A 17,556-nucleotide genomic window follows, 5' to 3' on the forward strand; every position below is an offset into this window, starting at 1 on the left:
GTGTGAGTTGTGTGTTTAAACGGTGTGTGTGAGTTGTGTGTTTAAACAGTGTGTGAGTTGTGTGTTTAAACAGTGTGTGAGTTGTGTGTTTAAACAGTGTGTGAGTTATGTGTTTAAACGGTGTGTGAGTTGTGTGTTTAAACGGTGTGTGTGAGTTGTGTGTTTAAACGGTGTGTGTGAGTTGTGTGTTTAAACAGTGTGTGAGTTGTGTGTTTAAACAGTGTGTGAGTTGTGTGTTTAAACGGTGTGTGAGTTGTGTGTTTAAACGGTGTGTGAGTTGTGTGTTTAAACGGTGTGTGTGAGTTGTGTGTTTAAACGGTGTGTGTGAGTTGTGTGTTTAAACGGTGTGTGTGAGTTGTGTGTTTAAACAGTGTGTGAGTTGTGTGTTTAAACAGTGTGTGAGTTGTGTGTTTAAACAGTGTGTGAGTTATGTGTTTAAACGGTGTGTGAGTTGTGTGTTTAAACGGTGTGTGAGTTGTGTGTTTAAACGGTGTGTGAGTTGTGTGTTTAAACGGTGTGTGAGTTGTGTGTTTAAACGGTGTGTGAGTTGTGTGTTTAAACAGTGTGTGAGTTGTGTGTTTAAACAGTGTGTGAGTTGTGTGTCTTTTTCTTGGTTCCAGAGAGTCTCTGGGCAGACTAGTTTCAGTCTGAGTGCAGAGGTCAGGCCTGTCTGTTTGTAAGCCCTATTGCGGTCGGAAAAGAGGAGGAGGAGAGGAGTGCAGGAGTAGGAAGGGGTGTGTGTGTGTGTGTGTGTGTGTGTGTGTGTGTGTGTGTGTGTGTGTGTGTGTGTGTGTGTGTGTGTGTGTGTGTGTGTGTGTGTGTGTGTGTGTGTGTGTGTGTTCTCTAGGCCTGGAGTGGTGTGTCAATGTTCCCTCCAATTTCTTGGGCTACTGAACTAATTTCAGGTCTGCTGAGCGCAAACTTGAACGTTGTGAAAATTCTGTGCAACTTCCTGTGTGCATGTACTGTGAAGATGTCATGAATTTATCAGTTCTCTGACATTACTCATCTTGTACTAATTTCACCCTTTAACAATAATCATCCACCATTGTTCCTCGGACAGTATTGGGATATTGGTACTAGTTGTGAACAGACAGTGTCACACACAGAACCGTAATTGTTCCTCTCAGTTGTCAGACGCCCAAAACATCAGCGCTCTCTGATTCATTTCCAGGGAAAAGCTAACCATGCCACTCAAAGGCACAATATGATGACTGAACACATTGTGTTGAGACACTGGCAGACTTCATAATGTTGAGATCCCGCTTCAGATCCAGACTTCGTAATGTTGAGATCCCGCTTCAGATTCAGACTTTGTAATGTTGAGAACCCGCTTCAGATTCAGACTTTGTAATGTTGAGATCCCGCTTCAGATCCAGACTTCGTAATGATGAGAACCCGCTTCAGATCCAGACTTTGTAATGTTGAGATCCCGCTTCAGATCCAGACTTCATAATGATGAGAACCCGCTTCAGATCCAGACTTCATAATGATGAGAACCCGCTTCAGATCCAGACTTCGTAATGTTGAGATCCCGCTTCAGATCCAGACTTCGTAATGATGAGAACCCGCTTCAGATCCAGACTTCATAATGATGAGAACCCGCTTCAGATCCAGACTTCGTAATGTTGAGATCCCGCTTCAGATCCAGACTTCGTAATGTTGAGATCCCGCTTCAGATTCAGACTTTGTAATGTTGAGAACCCGCTTCAGATTCAGACTTTGTAATGTTGAGATCCCGCTTCAGATCCAGACTTCGTAATGATGAGAACCCGCTTCAGATCCAGACTTTGTAATGTTGAGATCCCGCTTCAGATCCAGACTTCATAATGATGAGAACCCGCTTCAGATCCAGACTTCATAATGATGAGAACCCGCTTCAGATCCAGACTTCGTAATGTTGAGATCCCGCTTCAGATCCAGACTTCGTAATGATGAGAACCCGCTTCAGATCCAGACTTCATAATGATGAGAACCCGCTTCAGATCCAGACTTCGTAATGTTGAGATCCCGCTTCAGATCCAGATCAACTGATACCGTCTCAACACTGAGCCTGTCAAACCCTGAGTCTGTTGAGATAAATCATCTGTCACTCCCTCCCTCCTCCTTCACCTCATCAATCATTACACAGAGAGAGGGATAAAGAAAGAGAGGGTGTGTGTGTGTGCGTCTCCTGTGTAATACAGTACAACCTCAGTAGGCTCCACGAGGCCCCTGTCAGGATCTAGTTTCCTGGGTTGCAGCAGCACAAGACATGTCTAGACAAGGAGAGGCTCACAGAATATATGGATTTGTGAAACCTGATACTGCTTCTTGTATCGGTCATCCTGCCTGGGTCACTGCATATTACAGGTTCTAACACACACATACAGTACAAACACACACACACACACACACACACACACACACACACACACACACACACACACACACACACACACACACACACACACACACACACACACACACACACACACACACACACTCCTTTCTGGCTCTTGCTGGCTACAGTAGCACACACTGAGCTGCCTTGTGGTTCAGCGAGAAAAGTCAGAGATATATTTGTCCTCTGTTTCACCCTGGGGCTGTAGTAACATTTTCTATAGATGACAACATGGCGGTGCTCTAGGGTCATGTGGTGTAGTGTGTCACAGGTGCACCGCAGAAGGGGTTGAGTTCATTGAACTTCATTCTAGCTATGCTTTCTGGTAAGTGTAGAGGGGGCTTATAGGCCACAGGTGAACAAGGCCAATTAAAGCTTGGCTAAAGCACATCAGATTACACTAAATTTGTATGAAATGTGCTATATAAATAAAGATTGATGTGATTTGAACTGTGTGGGGCTGTATAGCTTCGGTATCACTGTGGCTCTTCAAGCAAGAGCCTGCAATGGTGTGCTAAATGCTGCACCACTCTGACTGATCAAGCCCATAGGAAGGGAGGAGCATGTATCACAACGAGGGATCTGATTGGAGGAGAGGCTCCTAGACCAGGTAGTGTAACAGTACTATACAGGACCCAGGTACACTACTATTATATAGGCCTACAAGTACAGGTACACTACTATTATATAGGCCTACAGGTACAGGTACACTACTATTATATAGGCCTACAGGTACAGGTACACTACTGTTATATAGGCCTACAGGTACAGGTACACTACTATTATATAGGCCTACAAGTACAGGTACACTACTATTATATAGGCCTATAGGTACAGGTACACTACTGTTATATAGGCCTACAGGTACAGGTACACTACTGTTATATAGGCCTACAGGTACAGGTACACTACTGTTATATAGGCCTACAGGTACAGGTACACTACTGTTATATAGGCCTACAGGTACAGGTACACTACTGTTATATAGGCCTACAAGGAGCTTTCAGAAACATCTCTCCTCTTGCTGAAGTGGCACCTTTCTTTGGGTTTTTCTGTCCCTACTGACCCAGTAAACTCTCCTTCCCTGCTAACACTAGTGCTTAATGTCTTTCTTGGACTACATCGGACCCCGTTTCCTGTCAGAACTCACAATCAACGCTCTTTGGGATGTACAGACTCACCACTTTCCTCAATCTTCCCGCAGGCTGCTAGGCCTCTGCCAATGTAGTCCTTTATATAACTTATGGAGACCACATAATTACACCGCCTTTTTCTTCTTTTCATTTATATCACATTTGTTTTGCTTGATTGAATGAAAACATACTACTACTAATAATACTACTAATAATAATACTAATAACACTAATAATACTAGTAGTACTGCTACTAATAATAATACTAATAATACTAGTAGTACTACTACTACTAATAATACTAATAATACTAATAACACTAATAATACTAGTACTACTACTACTAATAATACGAATAACACAAATAATAATAATACTAATAACACTAATAATACTAGTACTACTAATAACACTAATAATACTAGTACTACTAATAACACTAATAATACTAGTACTACTAATAATAATAATAATACTAAAAAGAATAATAATAATACTAATAATACTACTACTAATAATCATAATACTAATAATACTAGTACTACTACTACTAATAATAATAATACTAATAATAAAAATAATAATATGAATAATAACGCACGGCTCTCAACCTTCGCCTCTCCCGAGTCCGCACGGGAGTTGCAGCGATGAGACAAGACTGTAACTATCATTTGGATACCACAAAATTGGGGAGAAAAAGGGCAACAACAAAAAGTTTTCTCAAATAAAACAAATAAAAATAATAGCCTAATAAGTCATTTAGGGAAGTGACTTATTCTTTATCCACTGTCACACCATTACCAGTCAGGATTCAGGAAATAAGATTGAAAACAACTGCAATAGTGGACTGATTTAGGAAACTTGGAGAAGGTTAAAGGTCTGTTTGAAATCTGTCATCACAGTTTCATAAGGTACAGTAAACCGCAGTTGCAGACTCTACCATGAGAGACATATTGCCACTGTATCAGCATAATTATTTGTTTTAGAGTATCAAAGCATTTTCAGTGTCATTGTTTCATCATACATGAACTACTCCAAAGAGAGAGAGAAGACGGGAGAGAGAGAGAGAGAAAACGGGAGAGAGAGAGAAAACGGGAGAGAGAGAGAGAGAGAGAGAAAAGAGTATGAAAGAGAGCTCTGAGCCGATCTCCACCCCTCTATAGTACTACAGCACTCTGCTATTTCTGCTGCCACACTCGACCGCAGGGAAACGTGCCACCTAAGTCATAATTGACTCTATGGCAGCCTAACATGCTGACCACACTGCCCCCGTTGCGTGCGCGATAGATGCAAAATACATTTTTAAATCGTTGCACCCACACTGCTCATGCGTGTCAACAAGTGTCAGCGTAGCCTGCCGCTAAAATAGAACTGGTTCTATTTGTGACGATTGACAAGCTGCAAGACCCGCCTCTCCCATCTCCTCATTGGTTTTTAGGAGTACATACCCACGTGGTTGATTGAAAGATGAACTGAGGTCCATACTCCAGCCCAGTTGGTAGTGGTAATGCACCTTAAAGTTGGTTGCCAACCGCCATATAAAGTCAGAAGAAGAAGAAGACTGAAGGAGGAGACTAAGTGGTCAACATTAAATGGTCAACAAACGTTACAAAAAAATCAAAACAGTAAAATGACCTGACCAACAAAAAATACTATGTTTCGTCCTTAACAATGGGATTCGTCCCAAGGCGGGAAGCAAGACAACAAGAATAAACCGCAAAATAAGCCCTTAGCAATTTTGGCCACTTCATCTCTTCCTGTCTGATACTATGCATGCATTTCTTTTAACTAGGCAAGTCTAGGAACAGTGGGTTAACCTTGTTCAGGAGCAGAACGACAGATCTTTACCTTGTCAGGTCAGGGATTTGATATTATAACTTTTCGGTTACTGGCCCAACGCTCTAACCACTAGGCTACCTGCCACCCCCATGCATACAAGGACTGGACATTTTTCATGAAGCTATTAATGGAAAAATGCAACAATAGCAAGGCTATCGATGTCTAGTGAAAATCCTATAACATACTATTGAACATGCAATTCCAGCAATGAAGCAACTAATAAAACGTGGAAAACACTGTTCTAAACAGCACGCGCTAATGGGAGCGGTTCCACACGAGATAAAACACTGTTCTAAACAGCACGCGCTAATGGGAGCGGTTCCACACGAGATAAAACACTGTTCTAAACAGCACACACTAATGGGAGCGGTTCCACACGAGATAAAACACTGTTCTAAACAGCACACACTAATGGGAGCGGTTCCACACGAGATAAAACACTGTTCTAAACAGCACACACTAATGGGAGCGGTTCCACACGAGATAAAACACTGTTCTAAACAGCACGCGCTAATGGGAGCGGTTCCACACGAGATAAAACACTGTTCTAAACAGCACACACTAATAGGAGCGGTTCCACACGAGATAAAACACTGTTCTAAACAGCACGCGCTAATGGGAGCGGTTCCACACGAGATAAAACACTGTTCTAAACAGCACACACTAATGGGAGCGGTTCCACACGAGATAAAACACTGTTCTAAACAGCACACACTAATGGGAGCGGTTCCACACGAGATAAAACACTGTTCTAAACAGCACGCGCTAATGGGAGCGGTTCCACACGAGATAAAACACTAAAACACTAACGATGAGGAAGTTTTTATAAAATAATTGCCTCCACATTTCTATGGATGGATTTTGGCAAGGCTACTTTGAAACAAGAAAAGAAATGCCTCATTCATTTGAAGTAAAGTGTTCAGGTTTCAAACAATTACACAGCCTCAAGCTGACGTTAGTGGGGCTCCCGAGTGGCACAGCGGTCTAAGGCACTGCATCTCAGTGTTAGAGGCGTCACTACAGACCCTGGTTTGATTCCAGGCAGTATCACAACCGGCCGTGATTGGGAGTCCCATAGGGCGGTGCACAATTGGCCCAGCATCGTCCGGGTTAGGGCTTGGCCAGGGTAGACCGTCATTGTAAATAAGAATTTGTTCTTAACTGACTTGCCTAGTTGAATAAATAAAATAAACGTTGCAAAGAGGTGGGTGATGTGCTGATAGTCAACAGTAGGCAGTCTATAGCCTATGCATCTAAATGCAACTTTACCAGTTGAGATTGAGAAATAAAATAACTCCTTTTTAATCGTGGCCACCAAAGTTTTTAATATGCGACTGCATTTAGAATTGTTTTTTGTTGTGCAATGACTGGGCTGACCAATGACTGGGCTGACCAATGACTGGGCTGACCAATTACTGGGCTGACCAATTACTGGGCTTCCAAAAGCAGGTTTCACCCAAGTAGCCTACATGCTTTTCGAGGAGCTACTCTTAGCTGTCTGACAGGTGGTAGGCTATTCCGCTCAAACTAGGCTCTCTGTATGCTGTACACATGACGAATAACGAAAATACAAACGAGCCAATTGAATTAACCCATAGAACGATAAGCATGACCGGTCAAATGTATTTTCTGCAGCTAACCGATTAACGGTTAACCGTAAGCGTGTGTGTCTACCTCCTGGCTGTGTTTTTGCTCACAAGGACAGAAGTGACATTACCATTGGCTCATTTAATTTACTGCAAAGTGGGTCAACCAACCTAGACATTATCATACATTACAGGACCAACATGGTGCATGAATCTGAATCTAGGAATACCCTGCATATTGTTTATTATAGGAAGGGAAAGGGAAAGGGGCAATACCCAGTCAGTTGTACAACTGAATGCATTCAACTGAAATGTGTCTTCCGCATTGATTGTATGTATGTTTCACTAGAGACATTAAAATGTTGTTTTTATACATTACCATAATAAGTATTGCAATAGCAAGCTAGTTTGCATATAGCGTTTTCAACAGCTGAAGTGGAGTGGCTCATATATAATGGGTGGAAGACTAGTGCAAGAGAAAGAAAATGATTTCACCAGCTGTTAGTAGTTGTACTTCCCCTTGATACTGTCCAAACTGCTACGTCCCAAAACATTCACTTCATCATTCAATTCTCTTACGTCACAGTGGAAAATGCAATGCACATTATGATTATATTGGGTTAAAATACTCTCTTGTGGTATATAATGTTTGGTTTAAAACATCTGCCAGTTATACAAGAACACCCACACAAAACTCTCTTCTCTGCTGCCTTCTAAAAAGTTGAACATCGATCAACAAGCAGCACAGAGACAGCAGAAAGGGAACTGTGCAAAACCAATGTAATCTTTCAAAATGTAATTCTCTGGTAGCACAAAGTCAATCACTGGTCAATATGGTGATGACATCACCTCAGCTCTGTCTAAACCCACACTGGTCAATATGGTGATGACATCACCTCAGCTCTGTCTAAACCCACACTGGTCAATATGGTGATGACATCACCTCAGCACTGTCTAAACCCACACTGGTCAATATGGTGATGACGTCACCTCAGCTCTGTCTAAACCCACACTGGTCAATATGGTGATGACATCACCTCAGCTCGGTCTAAACCCACACTGGTCCATATGGTGATGACATCACCTCAGCTCTGTCTAAACCCACACTGGTCAATATGGTGATGACATCACCTCAGCTCGGTCTAAACCCACACTGGTCAATATGGTGATGACATCACCTCAGCTCGGTCTAAACCCACACTGGTCAATATGGTGATGACATCACCTCAGCTCTGTCTAAACCCACACTGGTCAATATGGTGATGACATCACCTCAGCACTGTCTAAACCCACACTGGTCAATATGGTGATGACATCACCTCAGCACTGTCTAAACCCACACTGGTCAATATGGTGATGACATCACCTCAGCTCTGTCTAAACCCACACTGGTCAATATGGTGATGACATCACCTCAGCACTGTCTAAACCCACACTGGTCAATATGGTGATGACATCACCTCAGCTCTGTCTAAACCCACACTGGTCAATATGGTGATGACATCACCTCAGCACTGTCTAAACCCACACTGGTCAATATGGTGATGACATCACCTCAGCTCTGTCTAAACCCACACTGGGAACCTTTTCAATCCACACTACATTTAGTATCAGTCATCACCTGTCTTTAGTATCAGTTATCACCTCATCACGTCTTTAGTGTCAGTCATCACCTCAACGCTAGTGTGTCCTTCCCACCCATCCATAGCCCCGATGCCCCTCCTTCAGTCCCCCCTCATGGTGCCATCCATAGCCCCGATGCACCTCCTTCAGTCCCCCCTCATGGTGCCATCCATAGCCCTGATGCCCCTCCTTCAGTCCCCCCTCATGGTGCCATCCGTAGCCCCGATGCCCCTCCTTCAGTCCCCCCTCATGGTGCCATCCATAGCCTCTCAGTAAAGTGCAGTACATTGATCCCATGGAGCACCCATCCATAACAAGTATAACCGTCTACAGGTGTAATACATTAAGACTTGTCATGAGTACGTATGACCACCTTAAAATGATGACTAGGGAGCAGCCGTTGACACATGGAGCACCGTGCTGGGGCTCCCATCTATCCTGCTATCATAGGAGATACCCACTGAACACAGACATCGTTTCAACATTTAGATTTGATTTGAGTTGTCAACTAATGTGAATTCAATATGAACTCAACAAACATTTGAAGCATGTTATTGGATTTAGATTAAAAGTTGGGTGAAAAAAATGACAAACATTATGGAAATTCCTTTAAGTTGATGACTTTTTACAAAATCAAATCACTTTTCCACAAATGATTCAAAATCCTCTCTTTGATTTTTGTTGTTTAAATTACATGTACGTGGAAACAACGTTGATTCAACCAGTTTGTGCCCAGTGGGTTCAGGGCCACCTAACCACAGACCCAAAGCCTCTACACCCGTCTCCTTTATGGTGCCTCCTACACTGACCCCATGTAGCACCAGGAGCACCTATCTATCCTCAAACACGTAAAGCAGTCCTCTTACCATCATAGATGATGCCATCCTCCATTTCCTCACGCATCACTTCATTTAGGTCATCTTGATCCTCGCCGATGTCGGCCATAGCCATCACTTCATTTAGGTCATCTTGATCCTCGCCGATGTCAGCCATAGCCATCACTTCTTTACCCCTTCTTTCCCCTCTCTGGGTGGTTAAGCGTTGGTGGGTTTGTTTCTGTGCGACCGGGTGACTCGAGTGTAAAATTGAATCAGAGCTGTGTTGGCCTCTTCTTCCTGCTCCGGGTGATGGATGGCCGCTCCCCGTCAGGAATCAGATCCAGCCTGAGTAGAGAAGCTAGGCAGGCAGACAATGACTGAGAGCTGCTCTTCGTCTGCCTGATCACTCCCTGCACCAGGCCTGTGTGTGTGGGGATGGATGGATGGACGGGAGTGTGTGTGAGAGTGTGTGTGTGTGTGTGTGTGGGAAGCCCTCACCACTACCACCACCGAGTTTTATCAACACAGATGATTTCATAATTTCCTGTGTGAAAGCGAGAGAATTCAAGTACACTTGTTGTGTGTGGTGTGTGTGCGTGTGTGTGTGGTATGTGTGTGTGTGTGTTTGTGCGTGTGGTTTACGTGTGGTGTGTGTGTGTGTGTGTGTGTGTGTGTGTGTGTGTGTGTGTGTGTGTGTGTGTGTGTGTGTGTGTGTGTGTGTGTGTGTGTGTGTGTGTGTGTGTGTGTGGTGTGTGTGCATGTGGTGTGTGTGTGCACGTTGTGTGTGTGTGTGTGTGTGTGTGTGTGCGCGCGCACATGAACATTTAGGAGCACTATTCAGCGAGTCAGCCCAAGTGGCTGCTGATTAGCTGGCATAATTAACTGCTTTATTTTGGGACAGCAGGGACTTGAGGTGCTAGGTCCCTTTGCCGTGTGTGTGTGTGTGTGTGTGTGTGTGTGTGTGTGTGTGTGTGTGTGTGTGTGTGTGTGTGTGTGTGTGTGTGTGTGTGTGTGTGTGTGTGTGTGTGTGTGTGGAAATATGTCATATCAAATTGTATTGGTTGCACACACATGTTCAGCAGATGTTATTGCTGGTGTAGTGAAATGCTTGTGTTTCTAGCTCCAACAGTTCAGTAATATCTAACAATACACAACAATACACAACAATACACACGCGCACCCTTGTACGGGTGTGTCTGTCCTGGCTTGTCATTCCCTCACAGCTCGCAGCAGGGGATCATGGGATTGCTAACTCTATGTCTTCATTCGGCCCTCGGTATCAATAGGGATCATAGAGACGGTGGTAGCTGCTGCTAATGTTAGTATACTTCAATCATGCATATTCAAATCAACAGATGCTGCGCTGTGGTTACCTAAGGTCCTAGATTATGCAAATCAGCAGTAACACAGATGTAAGGCTAAACAGAACGTTTAGTTGAACATGAACAAACTCAGGTTCAAGAGGTGAAACTATTAGACCCGCACAAAATAGTATTGTTGGTAAAGTATTGTGTGTGCTGTAGATAGTAGCGGTATATCCAGCTGTAGATAGTAGCTTTAGAGTAGCTTTAGATAGCAGCTGTAAATCCAGCTGAAGAGAGTAGCTGTAGATAGTAGCTGAAGAGAGTAGCTGTAGAGAGTAGCTGTAGAGTAGCTGTAGATAGTAGCAGTATATTCATCTGTATATAGTAGCTGAAGAGAGTAGCTTTAGATAGCAGCTGTAGAGAGTAGCTTTAGATAGCAGCTGTAGAGAGTAGCTTTAGATAGCAGCTGTAGAGAGTAGCTTTAGATAGCAGCTGAAGAGAGTAGCTTTAGATAGCAGCTGAAGAGAGTAGCTTTAGATAGCAGCTGAAGAGAGTAGCTTTAGATAGCAGCTGAAGAGAGTAGCTTTAGATAGCAGCTGTAGAGAGTAGCTTTAGAGTAGCTGTAGATAGTAGCAGTATATCCATCTGTATATAGCAGCTGTAGAAAGTAGCTGTAGAGAGTAGCTTTAGATAGCAGCTGTAGAAAGTAGCTTTAGATAGTAGCTTTAAACCCAGCTGTAGAGAGTAGCTGTAGAGAGTAGCTTTAGATAGCAGCTGTAGAGAGTAGCTGTAGAGAGTAGCTTTAAACAGCTGTAGAGAGTAGCTATAGATAGTAGCTGTAAATCCAGCTGTAGATAGTAGCTGTAGAGAGTAGCTGTACAGAGTAGCAGTATATCCATCTGTATATAGCAGCTGTAGAGAGTAGCTGTAGAGAGTAGCTGTACAGAGTAGCAGTATATCCATCTGTATATAGCAGCTGTAGAGAGTAGCTGTAGAGAGTAGCTGTAGATAGTAGCTGTACAGAGTAGCAGTATATCCATCTGTATATAGCAGCTGTAGAGAGTAGCTGTAGAGAGTAGCTGTAGAGAGTAGCTGCAAATCCAGCTGTAGATAGCAGCTGTAGAGAGTAGTTTTAGATAGCAGCTGTAGAGAGTAGCAATAGATAGTAGCTTTAAACCCAGCTGTAGAGAGTAGCTATAGATAGTAGCTTTAAACCCAGCTGTAGAGAGTAGCTATAGATAGTAGCTTTAGATAGCAGCTGTAGAGAGTAGCTATAGATAGTAGCTTTAGATAGCAGCTGTAGAGAGTAGCTATAGATAGTAGCTTTAAACCCAGCTGTAGATAGTAGCTGTAGAGAGTAGCTTTAAACCCAGCTGTAGAGAGTAGCTATAGATAGTAGCTTTAAACCCAGCTGTAGAAAGTAGCTGTAGAGAGTAGCTTTAAACCCAGCTGCAGAAAGTAGCTGTAGAGAGTAGCTTTAAACCCAGCTGTAGAGAGTAGCTTTAAACCCAGCTGTAGAAAGTAGCTGTAGAGAGTAGCTTTAAACCCAGCTGTAGAAAGTAGCTGTAGAGAGTAGCTTTAAACCCAGCTGTAGAAAGTAGCTGTAGAGAGTAGCTTTAAACCCAGCTGTAGAAAGTAGCTGTAGAGAGTGGCTGCAGATAGTAACTGTAGTAGTCCCTCATCAGCTGTCCACTATTCCAGATTGATTCCCTTGGAATGATTGGTTCCTGCATGGGAGGTAGATACTTGTGTCCTTCCCCTCCACAAAGGAAGGGGTGGACCAGAGTTCACAGTCTCTCCCTCCTTGTCCTCCTCATCTTGCTCCTCCACTCTTTCTCTTATTCTTCCTCCTCCTTCTCCTCATCTTCCTCCTCCTCCTCTTTCTTAGAGCCGACCAGGGTATCCAGTGTCCCAGGCAAGGTGACATGACTCACTCCATTTAGACTCACTTCAACACAAAACCAATTCCCCCAAAATAGTAACTAGGCTGTTGCCTGTGAATTGATGTAACTTTACTCTCTTCAAGAGTTTTGCGCAGCTCTCTTTGAAGCCCCCTGGAATAGACCTGACAACAAACTCATTATCAGAGGCCAGTCCAGACAAGCAGAGTCCATATAACAGCTATTAGGGACTAAAAACACGTTCCAAATAAGGGACCAGAAATAGATGCATCAAATAGAAGTGCTAATTTGTCAAGAGTCGGTTTGTCTGTCAGACAATGAGTGACGCAGGTAGGCTTGGCACACAATATTAATTCAATGTCTGGTTAACTACGACGGCCTTTGAGTGAGTGAGTGAGTGAGTGAGTGAGAGAGAGAGAGAGAGAAACTGCGTTGTGCGTATTTTTTTTAATTTAACTAGTCAAGTCAGTTAAGAACAAATTCTTATTTGCAATGATGGCCTACCCCGGACTATGCTAGGCCAATTGTGCAGCGCCCTATGGGACAGCCATTTGTGATACTGCCTGGGATCAAACCAAGGTCTGTAGTGACGCCTCTAGCACTGCGATGCAGTGTCTCAGACCGCTGCGCCACTCAGGAGTCTACATGGTTTGTCTTTCTGAGCAACAAGACGTGAACACGACATGGCAGGGGATGTTTCGGACATCTCTCTTTCCCTCTCTAGCTCCATGAATTATGAAGGAGCAGCAGGAAACAGGAGCTGTGACGCAGCAGCCTGAAGAACCAGTCTGTTAGATTATAGGCCTGTTTACCACACTTTACTGCAGGGCCAGGCAGCACAGAACAGCTCCAAGGGGACAGACTCCTGATAGGTTCATTTGGTTCCCTGATTTGAATACTGCTACTGCTTTTTACAGGCCATCTAATAATTAGGCCAAGGTAAAAATGTATTTGAACGCCCGTTTCACGATCCGACAATGGTAGCCTAGTTTTTGGGCTTTACATTCGAGATTTGGATTATTTTTCATGGTTCTAGGTCAATTTGTAAGCTTGTTGAACGAAGAGCCATTTGGGAGCCAAATGAGCCGGCTCGACGAAAAGACTCAGAATTCCCATCACTAGGATGGTCCAGAGAGAGAGACAGAAAGAGAGAGAGAGACAGAAAGAGAGAGAGAGACAGAGATAGAGACAGAGAGAGAGACAGAAAGAGAGAGACCTACAGATCCTAGTCACAGACACAATTTCCTCAGGTTCCTACCTCAGATTTATCCAAGGTAGGAACCTTGGAGTGATTTTATGTCCATAGCTGTATTTGTAACCGTTTAGCATGAAATGGAAGCCATTGATGGTGGTGTATCAGACGCCATGGAGACGCCATGGAGACGCCATGGATACAATGTTCCAGTTCTCCTCTTATCCATGATCCTCGACAGACGTGACGATTGTGAGACCCATTAGTCACGCAAACAACTAAACACACACACGCAGAGAAGCGCACACACACACACACAAGCACACAGACACACACACATACACACACTCTCTCTTTCGCTCTCATAAATGCGCCTGCTCTTCCCTAACCATCCCACCCTCGTCTGTTCACTGTAATAACACACACTGTATTCTGATCCTGTATAATGATTCATGATTTCTGTGCCAAAGATTACTTACATTACAGACTCCGAGGTAGAGAGGTGTCATCATGAGCAGACACAGAGACAACTACTGTACTGTATCGAGGCCATTGAATATAAGCTGTTGTCATGTATATTACAGTAACAACTAGTTTGTTTCAGAGAAAAGCTGTAGTTAAGCTGTAGGCTCGAGTATCAACAAACTCGAGTCATGTTGGTTTGTCCTGTATCTGTTCTGCCTGCTGAATGTCAATGACTGGATAGATGGTTTGTCCTGTATCTGTTCTGCCTGCTGAATGTCAATGACTGGATAGATGGTTTGTCCTGTATCTGTTCTGCCTGCTGAATGTCAATGACTGGATAGATGGTTTGTCCTGTATCTGTTCTGCCTGCTGAATGTCAATGACTGGATAGATGGTTTGTCCTTTATCTGTTCTGCCTGCTGAATGTCAATGACTGGATAGATGGTTTGTCCTGTATCTGTTCTGCCTGCTGAATGTCAATGACTGGATAGATGGTTTGTCCTGTATCTGTTCTGCTTGCTGAATGTCAATGACTGGATAGATGGTTTGTCCTGTATCTGTTCTGCCTGCTGAATGTCAATGACTGGATAGATGGTTTGTCCTGTATCTGTTCTGCCTGCTGAATGTCAATGACTGGATGCACTGTCTTCAACAGCACAGAGAGAACCCCGCCTCCAGAAACACAAACACACATGGCTGGGCACACACACACACACACACACACATACACACACACACACACACACACACACAGTACCAGTCAAAAGTTTGGACACACCTACTCATTCCAGGGTTTTTCTTTATTTTTCCTATTTTCTACATTGTAGAATAATAGTGAAGACATCAAAACTATGAAATAACACATACTATGAAATCATGTAGTAACCCAAAAAAGTGTTAAACAAATCTAAATATATTTAATATTTGAGATTCTTCAAAGTAGCCACCCTTTGCCTTGATGACAGCTTTGCACACTCTTGGCATTCTCTCAACCATCTTCATGAGGTAGTCACCTGGAATGCATTTCAATTAACAGGTGTGCCTTATTAAAAGTTCATTTGTGGAATTTCTTTCCTTCTTAATGCGTTTTAGCCAATCAGTTGAGTTGTGGTATACAGGTAGGGGTGGTATACAGAAGATAGCCCTATTTGGTAAAATACCAAGTCCATATTATGGCAAGAACAGCTCAAATAAGCAAAGAGAAACAACAGTCCATCATTACTTTAAGACATGAAGGTCAATCAGTTGGGAACATTTCAAGAACTTTGAACGTTTCTTCAAGTGCAGTCGCAAAAAACAATCAAGCACTATGATGAAACTATCTCTCATGATGACCGCCACAGGAAAGGAAGACCCAGAGTTACCTCTGCTGCAGAGGATAAGTTCATTAGAGTTAACTGCAGCTAAGATTGCAGCCAAAATAAATGCTTCACAGAGTTCAAGTAACAGACACATTTCAACATCAACTGTTCAGAGGAAACTGCGTGAATCAGGCCTTTGTGGTCGAATTACTGCAAAGAAACCACTACTAAAGGTACACCAATAATAAGAAGAGACTTGCTTGGGCCAAGAAACACGAGCAATGGACATCAGACTGGTAAAAATATTACCTTTGCTCTGATGAGCCCAAATGTGAGAATTTTGGTTCCAACCGCCGTGTCTTTGTGAGACGCAGAGTAGGTGAACAGATGATCTCCGCATGTGTGATTCCCACCGTGAAGCATGGAGGAGGAGGTGTGATGGTGCTTTGCTGGTGACACTGTCAGGGATTTATTTAGAATTCAAGGCACACTTAACCAGCATGGATACCACAGCATTCTGCAGCGATATGCCATTCCATTATTTGTTTTTCAACAGGACAATGACCCAATACACTCCTCCAGGCTGTGTTAGGGCTATTTGACCAAGGAGAGTGATGGAGTGCCGCATCAGATGACCTGTCCTCCACAATCACCTGACCTCAACCCAAATGAGATGGTTTGGGATGAATTGAACCACAGAGTGAAGGAAAAGCTGCCAAGTGCTCAGCATACAGTATGTAGGAACTCCTTCAAGACTGTTGGAAAAGCATTCCTCACGTCTGGTGTTCAACCTTCCCAAGTTCTCTCACGTCACCCCGCTCCTCCGCTCTCTCCACTGGCTTCCTGTTGAAGCTCGCATCCGCTACAAGACCATGGTGCTTGCCTACGGAGCTGTGAGGGGAACGGCACCTCCGTACCTTCAGGCTCTGATCAGGCCCTACACCCAAACAAGGGCACTGTGTTCATCCACCTCTGGCCTGCTCGCCTCCCTACCTCTGAGGAAGCACAGTTCCCGCTCAGCCCAGTCAAAACTGTTCGCTGCTCTGGCACCCCAATGGTGGAACAAGCTCCCTCACGACGCCAGGACAGCGGAGTCAATCACCACCTTCCGGAGACACCTGAAACCCCACCTCTTTAAGGAATACCTGGCATAGGATAAAGTAATCCTTCTAACCCCCCCCCCCCCCCCCCCAAGAGATTTAGATGCACTATTGTAAAGTGGTTGTTCCACTGGATATCATAAGGTGAATCCACCAATTTGTAAGTCGCTCTGGATAAGAGCGTCTGCTAAATGACTTAAATGTAAATGTAAAATGTAAGCTGGTTGAGGGAATGCCAAGAATGTACAAAGCTGTCATCAAGGCAAAGGGTGGCTACTTTAAAGAATCTCAAATATAAAATATATTTTGATTTGTTTAACACTTTTTTGGCTACTACATGATTCTATATGTGTTATTTCATAGTTTTGATGTCTTCACTATTATTCTACAATGTAGAAAATAGTCAAAATAAAGAAAAACTATGGAATGAGTAGGTGTGTCCAAACTTTTGACTGGTACTGTACATACATACACAGTTGCATACAACGGAAAACACAGCAGCACAATTGCAATGACTAATCATCCCTGGACCGGGACCCGCTCTGCTGTACAATGGACCTTTTTTGAACGGGTTAAACAATGGCTCTCAGTGCCATATGGAAAAGACACAAATGATTAGTAACCCAGACTGCTGAATAGGACTTTTCACCATCCTACATTCTGCATTCTGTCCTTAACAATGTGACAATAAGGTTCAGTGTGTAGTCTGTCACTGTGTGTTGAAATGCAGCTTATTAGCATGGGCGGACACTAGGGCCTGGAAGGCTAATTTAGATCACTGACGGTTAACTCTCTCTCTCTCTGAGTCTAGGCCCTAAAAGAACATTGTGGAAGAATGTGCAAAACGGTGTTCACCGCAGGCACATGCTGCACTGAGATATCAAATAGAGGGCAAGTGAAATGAGGAAGGA

General features: G+C 43.5%; 1 protein-coding gene across 4 annotated transcripts in view; it reads right to left on the reverse strand.

The window, feature by feature from the left end:
• The window catches only part of LOC106570560 (rho family-interacting cell polarization regulator 2), a 93,700-nt gene extending 83,833 nt beyond the window's left edge, over nucleotides 1-9,867 (reverse strand). For all 4 annotated transcript variants that reach the window (XM_045694931.2, XM_045694928.2, XM_045694930.2 and 1 more), the window contains exon 1: nucleotides 9,431-9,867. In XM_045694931.2, the coding sequence (XP_045550887.1) occupies nucleotides 9,431-9,563 (133 nt within the window). In that variant the 5' untranslated portion in view covers nucleotides 9,564-9,867. The remainder of the gene's footprint in view (nucleotides 1-9,430) is intronic.
• Nucleotides 9,868-17,556: the final 7,689 nt, after the last annotated feature.

The sequence above is a fragment of the Salmo salar genome, chromosome 14, assembly GCF_965601325.2.
Source record: "Salmo salar chromosome 14, fSalSal1, whole genome shotgun sequence".
Taxonomy (NCBI): Eukaryota; Metazoa; Chordata; class Actinopteri; order Salmoniformes; family Salmonidae; genus Salmo; species Salmo salar.